Source organism: Rhodnius prolixus, unplaced genomic scaffold, assembly GCF_049639745.1.
Source record: "Rhodnius prolixus isolate KJV_2025 unplaced genomic scaffold, Rpr scaffold_32, whole genome shotgun sequence".
Taxonomy (NCBI): Eukaryota; Metazoa; Arthropoda; class Insecta; order Hemiptera; family Reduviidae; genus Rhodnius; species Rhodnius prolixus.
In genome coordinates, this window is record NW_027411597.1 from 444,997 (window position 1) to 458,402 (window position 13,406).

The 13,406-nt window shown below is 39.5% G+C and overlaps 4 protein-coding genes across 6 annotated transcripts; 2 read left to right on the top strand and 2 right to left on the bottom strand.

The window, feature by feature from the left end:
* The first annotated feature begins 255 nt into the window (after positions 1–255).
* On the top strand, positions 256–2,871 carry LOC141452074 (uncharacterized). 2 transcript variants are annotated; one of them, XM_074123895.1, is made up of 3 exons: positions 256–483; positions 570–643; positions 923–2,871. In XM_074123895.1, exons 2-3 carry the CDS (start codon positions 571–573, stop codon positions 2,473–2,475), a joined length of 1,626 nt encoding a protein of 541 aa, XP_073979996.1. In that variant the 5' UTR covers positions 256–483; position 570; the 3' UTR covers positions 2,476–2,871. The 2 variants fall into 2 exon arrangements, with proteins under 2 accessions (XP_073979996.1, XP_073979995.1); XM_074123894.1 differs by lacking the exon at positions 256–483 and having other exon boundaries at positions 498–643.
* A 116-nt stretch (positions 2,872–2,987) lies between these two features.
* LOC141452076 (uncharacterized) lies at positions 2,988–4,676 on the bottom strand. The gene is made up of 2 exons (XM_074123898.1): positions 4,526–4,676; positions 2,988–4,439 (listed from the first exon to the last, which is right to left on the bottom strand). Exon 2 carries the CDS (start codon positions 4,435–4,437, stop codon positions 3,463–3,465), a length of 975 nt encoding a protein of 324 aa, XP_073979999.1. The 5' UTR covers positions 4,438–4,439; positions 4,526–4,676; the 3' UTR covers positions 2,988–3,462.
* A 127-nt stretch (positions 4,677–4,803) lies between these two features.
* LOC141452077 (uncharacterized) lies at positions 4,804–6,479 on the top strand. Its single transcript, XM_074123899.1, has 2 exons — positions 4,804–4,941; positions 5,028–6,479. The coding sequence occupies exon 2, from the start codon at positions 5,030–5,032 to the stop codon at positions 6,002–6,004; it is 975 nt and encodes a 324-aa protein (XP_073980000.1). The 5' UTR covers positions 4,804–4,941; positions 5,028–5,029; the 3' UTR covers positions 6,005–6,479.
* A 116-nt stretch (positions 6,480–6,595) lies between these two features.
* On the bottom strand, positions 6,596–9,004 carry LOC141452075 (uncharacterized). 2 transcript variants are annotated; one of them, XM_074123897.1, is made up of 3 exons: positions 8,984–9,004; positions 8,824–8,897; positions 6,596–8,544 (listed from the first exon to the last, which is right to left on the bottom strand). In XM_074123897.1, exons 2-3 carry the CDS (start codon positions 8,894–8,896, stop codon positions 6,992–6,994), a joined length of 1,626 nt encoding a protein of 541 aa, XP_073979998.1. In that variant the 5' UTR covers position 8,897; positions 8,984–9,004; the 3' UTR covers positions 6,596–6,991. The 2 variants fall into 2 exon arrangements, with proteins under 2 accessions (XP_073979998.1, XP_073979997.1); XM_074123896.1 differs by lacking the exon at positions 8,984–9,004 and having other exon boundaries at positions 8,824–8,967.
* Between the last annotated feature and the right edge of the window lie 4,402 nt (positions 9,005–13,406).

Here is a 13,406-nt window from a genome sequence, read left to right on the forward strand (position 1 = left end):
GAGTACATAGTCTAATAATACAATGTAGCATTGTCAATACGTATATAAACATAAAGTGTGTACTTACCAGTACCAAAATGATCAATCCAACAAGGATATGTGAACGAGAGAAATCTTGTGATAGTATTAAGTGATTCCAAACAATATATATACTCTTTGAGCGACGACCTACTGATCGACACGACCCGTTCTCCTTGAACTTTTAAGATAAACGGAGTAAACAAGTTATATAACCAACGACGACCTACACCTGTGCTGTACCAATCTGCAAAGCATTGATTAACGGTACGATAGCATGGGGTGTAGGTCGTCGTTGGTTATATAACTTGTTTACTCCGTTTATCTTAAAAGTTCAAGGAGAACGGGTCGTGTCGATCAGTAGGTCGTCGCTCAAAGAGTATATATATTGTTTGGAATCACTTAATACTATCACAAGATTTCTCTCGTTCACATATCCTTGTTGGATTGATCATTTTGGTACTGGTAAGTACACACTTTATGTTTATATACGTATTGACAATGCTACATTGTATTATTAGACTATGTACTCATGCAGTGTATACTTACAGGATGTCAAGTTCTGATTCTGAAGGAGAGGGTATACCTGTAGAAGATTATTCTTCATATAAAGCGCGCATACAAGGTAATGTGGACACGTCATAATTTTTTCGGTCCTGGTCCTAGCGATTACACACAACGGCCAATTGATGCTGATGATCGTATTGCTATGGAACATGATTTATTATATGAACGTGCACGTTCATTTGATGATATTCATGTAAGTGATGCGAAAGCAATAAAACAATTTGGTAAAGATTTTATAACAACTGGTAATTGGCATTCGTTAGTTGGTTTCGCTGGGATTGGTAGTAAATATGTAGTTGAAGGTATATTACATAAAAATATATATCCTAATTTACAGCGGAAAATAAACTCAGAAAAGACGGTAAACCATTCAACGAAGGCAATTATCGGTGGGGTTATAAAGTCTACTACAGACAAGCACAAAGACGTGCACAAGAAACGCAAAGACGTAGAAGGCAAAGACGCTTTGAACGAATTCAAGAAAGTAGGGAAGAAGAACCGGAAGAGGGACCGTCACGCAAACCAGCAACAGGAGAATCACATTTTGAAGAATTCCTATCGGCGCAACAACCAAGTGATCAAGAAATTGAAGAAATGACAGTGAATCAATCTCATGAAGAATTACCTGCATCCCGTATACGCCGAGAAACGACTGCAGGCAATCAGACAACTGCTATAAGTGGATCATCTGCGACAGGTGGTATAAATAATGATATTCGTTATATTTCTGCTGCTAAGGCAGGTATGGCGCATTTTGCATTTGAACATGTACATTTAATTAATACATGGGGAAATGCCTATAAAGTAGCTACTCCAGGGACAGAGTTTAAAACAAAGGTTATGTTAACTAGTTTAGCATGTTTACCAGTATCTGCAGTTTGTTTTTGGATGTCTTATGCAGAATATAAGAATTTACCCGATGGTACACGTATTGTACGTGTAGAATGTATTGTTACACCTAAAGGGTTTAAAACTAGTTTTGATACAGGTACGTCCATTACATCGTCTGCTAATAATACACAAGGTGTATTTGGTCAATGTGCCGTTGGTTTGAATAATAAATTAATGATACGCAATTATGAAATTGAGCGTAATACAACCGCACCTATGGTCATTGATAATTTTAATGTTCCTAAAACACATGATATTAGTGAACGGTTATGGGGACATCATATGTATGATGATAATTACGATGTGTCTATTCCAACATGTATGGGTATTTCGCGTGCATTAAAATTATATGCTGGTATCTTGCAGCCATATAAAGATACTGATAAAAATAAACAAGTATCTGCTGGGTGGCCTGAATTAAATAAGCATTTAAAAATGTATAATTATTTAGATCATATAGATATTCCTGTTGTTCATTATCATTATGATATTAAAACAAATGTATTGAAGGCTAAGCAAACGCAGATAGATATTGATGATGCTGCGCATCATGAATGTATTATGGGTGGTGAGGATATTTCATTATATAAAGGAAAGGTGGATAAAGAGGCATTTACTATTACAAGAATAAATAAATTGAATAGTATTAAACGTACAGAAAATAGTTATGATAATTATATAAAGGAATGTGTTGAGCAATGTCATTCTGTAACCATATTAGATCATACGCCTCCAAATTCAGGCCATGCTCAACCATCATTACATATTGGTATTTTACCAATTCAAAGTAATGCTCCAGATAAGGAATTACAGGAATATGTTACTGCTTGTGCTACATGGGAGGTAAAAACCAGAATTGAGTTAGTTACCGATTATAATCAGGATTATATTCATAATTCCTTATATGGTCCTAATAGGACTCCATTTGGTAGTAAACCATTTGGTATTGGTATGATGTATAATAATAGTATTTTAGGGTTTGCACCAAGTTTAAATTAAAGTCATATATGTACACATATCCATTTATTGATCATTATGATACAGTATGTATTATATATTTTATAAATGATACAGTATGTAATTATATATTTTATAATAAATCTAAATTAAAATTATTGATAACATCTGCTGCTGTTTGTGTATGATCTTCCTCTAAATTGGCATGCATATATGTATAATCGGAGCCAAAGTCATAATCCATAATATCATCATCTGCATTAGGTGGTGTAATGGCAGTTGATGTATTTGTTAACAGCTGAAATAAACCTAATGGATGTATTTCAGCTGTTAATTGTTTAATATTGTTATCGATACGATGGGTCCAATAAAACCTACGAATGCGCGTTTGAAATTCAGGTGTCTTAGGGAATGGATCTCGGTTACAGGTAACAATAACAGGAGTACGATTAATGAGGTTTTGGGATTCGTATTTAATATTTGCTGGTGTTGGTGTACCAGCAAATAATAACTTAAAGTTTTCTAACGCCATTGGCTCAACGTTGGGTTCATCAAATATCAGTAAATTACGACGTGGGCAATCTTGAAAAGGAAATTGAGAAAAGCGATTGCTGTTGCCTATATATCCTGTATTAATCATTAGTTTTCCTACAATGTTGGCAAACCAAGTTTTACCAACACTAGGAGGACCACTAATTAATAAGCAATTGCACTTCTGTGATTCATGTTTTAACAAAGAAAACAAAAAAGAAAGAAATATAGCAGTGTCGTGTGTAGACATTTGAAGTGTTAGAATGGTATATATAAATGTAGCGGAGTCTGTAATGGATAATAATGTATGTGGGTGTGAGTAATACTGAATATATTGAACAGAGTCAATATATTCCATTAGATCTATTAATGTCTTGGTAGATAATGTAGTGCGATGAATCTTAAGAGCACTTTGAAATACAGGATCACGCTCTGTAATAAACTGATATTCGCTGTCTAACCAAATAGCAGAGGAGGTTACGTCATGATCAGGAACGATTACATGGCTTTGTAACCACCGGAAAATCGCCTCAATGGCATATTGCTTTCGAGACCAGATCCCGTGTCGGTTACTTTTTCCATTTCTCGAAACAACTGACGTAGTAAACGGATTTGAGGAGTATGTTGGAGAGGATTTAGAACTACCTGAGCATATTTCTTCGTACATTTGTAGCGTTGTGTTGGATCCATCGTTTTCGCTTGTTGGTACGGCATAATTCGTATTTGTACAAGACTCGACCCAGGCGTGGCCATCGACCGACGTTGCGAGCCGTTGGCGCCCTTCCAACGTTGTATAATGTTGTAGATTCCTGATGTAATGGGATAGACGTTCGAAGGTTCCTCGTCTGACGACTCGTCTGTTATAGTGTTGTTTGCGCCCTCTTTTATATTGGTGTTGAATTGAAGCGATCGGTCCGCAACGACAGCTTTTGTTGGAGTATGCACAGTCATGGACGAAGTGGATGTGTGGGGTGTCGGAGTTATGTTTAAAGCAGTACCAGAATCCATCTGGTCGGATGAACCTAAGTACTGCTGTAACGACGTCGTTACACATTGAGTCAAAAGATTGAGCTCGTCCAGGGAACCAGACATCATGAACGATGAATCGTCTGGTTCGTCGGAAAAGTAACTTTGAGCATCTGTGGAATCCAGATTGGTACTGGACGAATAAATCTCCAACATCTGGTTCCATAGAGTCTGAAGTGTCGGATAAGTCTTCAATACCTTCAATGAAATGGTCTTTAACAGTTGTGGCATTTGAAGATGCGTCAGAAGCTGAAGGCGGATGTATGTTCGTATGAGTGTCCATATCGGTTTTAGCGATATTTTGCGTTTGGGAGATGTTTTCATACGTTTGACCGGCGGTTCCAGAGCCTCCAGAATCGCTGGATCCTTCATCTGAGAGTTGGGCATACATATGTCACACTGACAGTTGCTGGTATGAACTTCGTCAATATGATCGGATGTCGACATATCTATAAATATACACTGCATGAGTACATAGTCTAATAATACAATGTAGCATTGTCAATACGTATATAAACATAAAGTGTGTACTTACCAGTACCAAAATGATCAATCCAACAAGGATATGTGAACGAGAGAAATCTTGTGATAGTATTAAGTGATTCCAAACAATATATATACTCTTTGAGCGACGACCTACTGATCGACACGACCCGTTCTCCTTGAACTTTTAAGATAAACGGAGTAAACAAGTTATATAACCAACGACGACCTACACCTGTGCTGTACCAATCTGCAAAGCATTGATTAACGGTACGATAGCATGGGGTGTAGGTCGTCGTTGGTTATATAACTTGTTTACTCCGTTTATCTTAAAAGTTCAAGGAGAACGGGTCGTGTCGATCAGTAGGTCGTCGCTCAAAGAGTATATATATTGTTTGGAATCACTTAATACTATCACAAGATTTCTCTCGTTCACATATCCTTGTTGGATTGATCATTTTGGTACTGGTAAGTACACACTTTATGTTTATATACGTATTGACAATGCTACATTGTATTATTAGACTATGTACTCATGCAGTGTATATTTATAGATATGTCGACATCCGATCATATTGACGAAGTTCATACCAGCAACTGTCAGTGTGACATATGTATGCCCAACTCTCAGATGAAGGATCCAGCGATTCTGGAGGCTCTGGAACCGCCGGTCAAACGTATGAAAACATCTCCCAAACGCAAAATATCGCTAAAACCGATATGGACACTCATACGAACATACATCCGCCTTCAGCTTCTGACGCATCTTCAAATGCCACAACTGTTAAAGACCATTTCATTGAAGGTATTGAAGACTTATCCGACACTTCAGACTCTATGGAACCAGATGTTGGAGATTTATTCGTCCAGTACCAATCTGGATTCCACAGATGCTCAAAGTTACTTTTCCGACGAACCAGACGATTCATCGTTCATGATGTCTGGTTCCCTGGACGAGCTCAATCTTTTGACTCAATGTGTAACGACGTCGTTACAGCAGTACTTAGGTTCATCCGACCAGATGGATTCTGGTACTGCTTTAAACATAACTCCGACACCCCACACATCCACTTCGTCCATGACTGTGCATACTCCAACAAAAGCTGTCGTTGCGGACCGATCGCTTCAATTCAACACCAATATAAAAGAGGGCGCAAACAACACTATAACAGACGAGTCGTCAGACGAGGAACCTTCGAACGTCTATCCCATTACATCAGGAATCTACAACATTATACAACGTTGGAAGGGCGCCAACGGCTCGCAACGTCGGTCGATGGCCACGCCTGGGTCGAGTCTTGTACAAATACGAATTATGCCGTACCAACAAGCGAAAACGATGGATCCAACACAACGCTACAAATGTACGAAGAAATATGCTCAGGTAGTTCTAAATCCTCTCCAACATACTCCTCAAATCCGTTTACTACGTCAGTTGTTTCGAGAAATGGAAAAAGTAACCGACACGGGATCTGGTCTCGAAAGCAATATGCCATTGAGGCGATTTTCCGGTGGTTACAAAGCCATGTAATCGTTCCTGATCATGACGTAACCTCCTCTGCTATTTGGTTAGACAGCGAATATCAGTTTATTACAGAGCGTGATCCTGTATTTCAAAGTGCTCTTAAGATTCATCGCACTACATTATCTACCAAGACATTAATAGATCTAATGGAATATATTGACTCTGTTCAATATATTCAGTATTACTCACACCCACATACATTATTATCCATTACAGACTCCGCTACATTTATATATACCATTCTAACACTTCAAATGTCTACACACGACACTGCTATATTTCTTTCTTTTTTGTTTTCTTTGTTAAAACATGAATCACAGAAGTGCAATTGCTTATTAATTAGTGGTCCTCCTAGTGTTGGTAAAACTTGGTTTGCCAACATTGTAGGAAAACTAATGATTAATACAGGATATATAGGCAACAGCAATCGCTTTTCTCAATTTCCTTTTCAAGATTGCCCACGTCGTAATTTACTGATATTTGATGAACCCAACGTTGAGCCAATGGCGTTAGAAAACTTTAAGTTATTATTTGCTGGTACACCAACACCAGCAAATATTAAATACGAATCCCAAAACCTCATTAATCGTACTCCTGTTATTGTTACCTGTAACCGAGATCCATTCCCTAAGACACCTGAATTTCAAACGCGCATTCGTAGGTTTTATTGGACCCATCGTATCGATAACAATATTAAACAATTAACAGCTGAAATACATCCATTAGGTTTATTTCAGCTGTTAACAAATACATCAACTGCCATTACACCACCTAATGCAGATGATGATATTATGGATTATGACTTTGGCTCCGATTATACATATATGCATGCCAATTTAGAGGAAGATCATACACAAACAGCAGCAGATGTTATCAATAATTTTAATTTAGATTTATTATAAAATATATAATTACATACTGTATCATTTATAAAATATATAATACATACTGTATCATAATGATCAATAAATGGATATGTGTACATATATGACTTTAATTTAAACTTGGTGCAAACCCTAAAATACTATTATTATACATCATACCAATACCAAATGGTTTACTACCAAATGGAGTCCTATTAGGACCATATAAGGAATTATGAATATAATCCTGATTATAATCGGTAACTAACTCAATTCTGGTTTTTACCTCCCATGTAGCACAAGCAGTAACATATTCCTGTAATTCTTTATCTGGAGCATTACTTTGAATTGGTAAAATACCAATATGTAATGATGGTTGAGCATGGCCTGAATTTGGAGGCGTATGATCTAATATGGTTACAGAATGACATTGCTCAACACATTCCTTTATATAATTATCATAACTATTTTCTGTACGTTTAATACTATTCAATTTATTTATTCTTGTAATAGTAAATGCCTCTTTATCCACCTTTCCTTTATATAATGAAATATCCTCACCACCCATAATACATTCATGATGCGCAGCATCATCAATATCTATCTGCGTTTGCTTAGCCTTCAATACATTTGTTTTAATATCATAATGATAATGAACAACAGGAATATCTATATGATCTAAATAATTATACATTTTTAAATGCTTATTTAATTCAGGCCACCCAGCAGATACTTGTTTATTTTTATCAGTATCTTTATATGGCTGCAAGATACCAGCATATAATTTTAATGCACGCGAAATACCCATACATGTTGGAATAGACACATCGTAATTATCATCATACATATGATGTCCCCATAACCGTTCACTAATATCATGTGTTTTAGGAACATTAAAATTATCAATGACCATAGGTGCGGTTGTATTACGCTCAATTTCATAATTGCGTATCATTAATTTATTATTCAAACCAACGGCACATTGACCAAATACACCTTGTGTATTATTAGCAGACGATGTAATGGACGTACCTGTATCAAAACTAGTTTTAAACCCTTTAGGTGTAACAATACATTCTACACGTACAATACGTGTACCATCGGGTAAATTCTTATATTCTGCATAAGACATCCAAAAACAAACTGCAGATACTGGTAAACATGCTAAACTAGTTAACATAACCTTTGTTTTAAACTCTGTCCCTGGAGTAGCTACTTTATAGGCATTTCCCCATGTATTAATTAAATGTACATGTTCAAATGCAAAATGCGCCATACCTGCCTTAGCAGCAGAAATATAACGAATATCATTATTTATACCACCTGTCGCAGATGATCCACTTATAGCAGTTGTCTGATTGCCTGCAGTCGTTTCTCGGCGTATACGGGATGCAGGTAATTCTTCATGAGATTGATTCACTGTCATTTCTTCAATTTCTTGATCACTTGGTTGTTGCGCCGATAGGAATTCTTCAAAATGTGATTCTCCTGTTGCTGGTTTGCGTGACGGTCCCTCTTCCGGTTCTTCTTCCCTACTTTCTTGAATTCGTTCAAAGCGTCTTTGCCTTCTACGTCTTTGCGTTTCTTGTGCACGTCTTTGTGCTTGTCTGTAGTAGACTTTATAACCCCACCGATAATTGCCTTCGTTGAATGGTTTACCGTCTTTTCTGAGTTTATTTTCCGCTGTAAATTAGGATATATATTTTTATGTAATATACCTTCAACTACATATTTACTACCAATCCCAGCGAAACCAACTAACGAATGCCAATTACCAGTTGTTATAAAATCTTTACCAAATTGTTTTATTGCTTTCGCATCACTTACATGAATATCATCAAATGAACGTGCACGTTCATATAATAAATCATGTTCCATAGCAATACGATCATCAGCATCAATTGGCCGTTGTGTGTAATCGCTAGGACCAGGACCGAAAAAATTATGACGTGCCCACATTACCTTGTATGCGCGCTTTATATGAAGAATAATCTTCTACAGGTATACCCTCTCCTTCAGAATCAGAACTTGACATCCTGTAAGTATACACTGCATGAGTACATAGTCTAATAATACAATGTAGCATTGTCAATACGTATATAAACATAAAGTGTGTACTTACCAGTACCAAAATGATCAATCCAAGTACCAAGCGCCCTTAGGAGATTCTTGGGCATATGCTCTTGGTATCGTCGGTTTGTACCAGACATGGCCACAGTGGCAGATCCTCTAAATAAACTATTACGGAAGAATCGTAAATGGTCTTGGGGGGCAGAGCAAGAGAGGGCGTTCCAGGAGCTCAAAACCAAACTTACAACTGCACCACTGTTAGCTCGGCCACAGTTCGATCATCCGTTCCAGCTACAAACGGACGCAAGCAGTACGGGGTTAGGAGCGGTGCTATCCCAAGTCATTGAAGGCCGCGAATACGTCATTGCCTACGCTAGTCGCACGCTAACTTCCGCGGAGAGGAAATTCTCCGTAACTGAGCAAGAGTGCCTTGCTGTAGTCTGGGCGGTCCGTAAATTTCGCCCTTATTTAGAGGGGTATCGCTTTACCGTGATTACGGACCATAGTAGCCTTCGATGGCTCCATAACCTGCGAAAACCCACAGGGCGCCTGGCTAGATGGGCATTAGAGTTACAGGAGTGGGACTTACAACTTCAATACCGGCCCGGTGCGTCGCACCATGTCCCGGATGCCTTATCGCGGCTGACCGAGGACCAGTCACCGGATGACGAAGTGCATTCCGTACAAGGAGAAGGAATGCGACGAATTTTTGAAGCAGAAGTCGCGGTAGTGGAAGATACCCAATCCCACACGGATGACCCGTGGTACCGCAATAAATTAAAGGGGGTGACAGACAGACCGGATGACCACCCGGATTGGCGCATTGTGGGTGGTGAGCTATATATTCACCGGCATAATCCTAAGTATGAGCAACTCGAAACAGAGGGCAGATGGAAACTGGTGGTGCCAAAAGGTAGGCGGGAAGAAATACTGATGGAAAATCATGACCGACCGGAGTGTGGCCATCTGGGGACGCACAAAACCTACCATCGTATTTCAGGTGCTTACTTCTGGCCGGGGATGTTTCGTGATGTCTACAATTACGTTAAGCGCTGTCAGGACTGCCAACGTAATAAGTATGACCAGCAGGCTCCAGCAGGGTTTATGGGCCCCCGAAAGATAGTGGGACCATGGGAAGTAATCGCCACTGACTTGATGGGCCCTTACCCTCGAACTAGCGCGGGCCATCAGTACATTCTCGTTTTCCAGGATCAGTTTACGAAATGGGTGGAAATAATACCTCTTAGATCAGCCACAGCTAAGGTCATCGCAGACCAGGTCCGAAAAGTAGTCTACCGTTGGGGAGCACCACACGCGATGTTGTCAGATCGGGGCACGCCGTTCCTCAATAAAACATTACAGGAGCTATCGGGGACTTACGGCTTCCGGTGGGATAGCACCTGTCCGTACCACCCACAGGCGAACTTCGTGGAGCGCACGAACCGTACCATTAAGCCCATGCTTACGACATTCGTGAGTGAGAATCACAAGGATTGGGATAAGTACCTGCCTGAATTCATGTACGCCCTAAATTCAGCCACTCAAGAGTCTACGGGGTTTACCCCGGCTCTATTGAATTTAGGGCGGGAGCTGCCTCAACCTGATTCCTGGAGGGAGAGAGTTTCTCAAACGCTTCCGAAAAGGACGGAGACCCCCCAAGAATGGGCGCGGAGGTTCGAGATACTGGACCAGGTGCGAGCCAAAGCGGAGGAAAATTTACTAAAGGCTAGCCAATGCCAAAGCAACCGGTATAACCTCAGGCGGAGGGCAGTCACCTTCCAGGTAGGAGAACTGGTCCTAAAGAAAACTCATACCCTATCATCCGCAGCTAAACATTATAGCGCGAAGTTGGCCCCGCGTTACGAGGGTCCGTTACGGGTGACCGGGGTGCACTCGCCAACTGTCTACCAGCTGTCAACGTTAAAAGGGAAAGATACCGGCTCTTGGCACGTCTCAGAATTGAAAAAATACAATGAACGCAAGGGGGTTCCGACTCCGTAATACTGTATTAATGTAAGGGAACCAGTTGAAGGACCGGACCAACTAAGTTGTCCCGGTCTTAGGCGGGAGGTGTGACGTAACGTCGAAAAATAGGCTAATCAGTCAAAAATGGTCACAATAATAATAAATTTAATAATAATGATAATAAGAGTGTTAATAATAATAATAATAAAAAGAAGAGCAAGAAGAGCTTCAAACAAGTGCAGTGGTGGGAATGTGGTAGTGGCGAGAGGGGTAATGCAGTCGGGGAGGGGTGTGGAGCAGTCTGGAGTACGTCAGTGCTGGAGGGAGAGTGAGACAGAGAGCGTCTTAGCTGCGGAAAAGAGCAGAACGAATTGAGCTAATCGGCCGACCCGCTTCTTCTAAACGTTCCACCGAGAGACAGAAACCGCTGGCTCGAGCCACGAATTACCAGGAACCATCGGCAGAACCAGGTGACCGTGCCGCCCCCAACAGGTACTGAGTGTGGTGTGGTTCCTCCCTCCTCGTCAAGCCACCAGGACTGGCAGGGCAAATTAATCGCCAAACCCGAACAATTATTAACCTAACCCCCCCCCCCGTGCACTAGATTATTTTGTGTTTCGTATATTATATATAAAGAATAAACATTTTATTTCAGTTATTAACAAAACAGATCAATGTATATATTATTGGTAAATTAGGTGAAGGATCCTTTTATTTTTGTTTAATATTATTCTAATCTTTGTCTTGTCAAGTAAAAATAAGGTTGTACACATCCTAGACTTGTTATTTATTCCCCTCATTGTAATTATTGTTATTGTGATTATTCGGTGTTCTCGGAAGTTCCTTGCCCTAATCTGACCACATCAGCGGAACCGCGTCTACTAGACGACCCTACCATTGGTAGTGTCACAAATTGGCGCCCAACGTGGGGCAGACACTGCTCTTCATTAAAACTTGAAACATTAATAAATAAACAAAAATCGGTTTCTTCCTCATAATGATATCATGATGTCATGGTATTTAATGACTAATTTTAATGTAAATGAGGAATTGAAATCAGCAGAAGGTAAATGTAATGAGTTTGTAAGAGCATTGTCGGTCCGAATAGTTAGTTACAACTTCATAGTATACGCTGGTTGATGTTGGTGGGATGTACTTTGGTCACATGAAACTCGGGCGTATTGAAACTCTAAATAAAGAAATATATAAGAACAATTATTATTGTTGTTGTCAATAACCCGACGATTGTTTATGTGGATATTTGTTTTGCTGTCCGTACTTATTCACAATACTTTATCCATTTCTTGTGAATGAAATAGATTATTTTATTCAGTGATTTACACTCAGCAATTTGTTTTTATTCATGACCTGTTGCTTAGTGCTAAGCTAGCTCTACTTGGCCTCGTAATTAAAAATAAGGAAATAAATAAAATAAAAAAATAAAATAAATAAATAAATAAAAAATAAAAAAATAAATAAATAAGTAAAGAAGAATAAATAGAGTTAAATAAATACAAATAAATATTAAGAAATAAAACAAAAAAACAAAAGGAAAGAAAGAAACAAAAATTAGACAAGAGAACAGATTGCTTCGGTGCTGAATTTGAATTGGCCGCTCCTCAGTGTTGCCAACACACTACTGGAGATACGAAATTCCCTGACCTTCCTCTTAACATATATTTTTTCCCCTTAGTTGTATTTTTCTTAATTGGTATTTTCCTTAATATATATTTTCTTTTCTCTTAATATATCTTTCCCCCTTCCCTTCCTCTTCAAAAAAAAAAAAAATTAAAAATAAAGATAATAGAAAAAATTTTCCCTTATACTTCAGTAAGTAAATTAGAGCAGGTATGGAGCTTGACGGTGGTGAAGCTGAGGCGGGAGACCAGGCAGGCACTAAAGGTAAGAATGTGGGATGGATCTATGAATTAAAAAAGGAATCCTTGCAAAGCGCGTGTCGTAAGTTTGGGATTAGTGCGGAAGGAACGGTTCAGGAAATGAGAGCGCGTTTAAGCGAGTGTTTAAGTGAAGATCGTTTCCGAACGGGGTGGAACCCAGCCTCTGGACCTGAAGATCGAGGGTCTGAGATGATCATCCGTTCCAGCTACAAACGGACGCAAGCAGTACGGGGTTAGGAGCGGTGCTATCCCAAGTCATTGAAGGCCGCGAATACGTCATTGCCTACGCTAGTCGCACGCTAACTTCCGCGGAGAGGAAATTCTCCGTAACTGAGCAAGAGTGCCTTGCTGTAGTCTGGGCGGTCCGTAAATTTCGCCCTTATTTAGAGGGGTATCGCTTTACCGTGATTCTGGTGTAGAGTGGAACGTTTAGAAGAAGCGGGTCGGCCGATTAGCTCAATTCGTTCTGCTCTTTTCCGCAGCTAAGACGCTCTCTGTCTCACTCTCCCTCCAGCACTGACGTACTCCAGACTGCTCCACACCCCTCCCCGACTGCATTACCCCTCTCGCCACTACCACATTCCCACCACTGCACTTGTTTGAAGCTCTTCT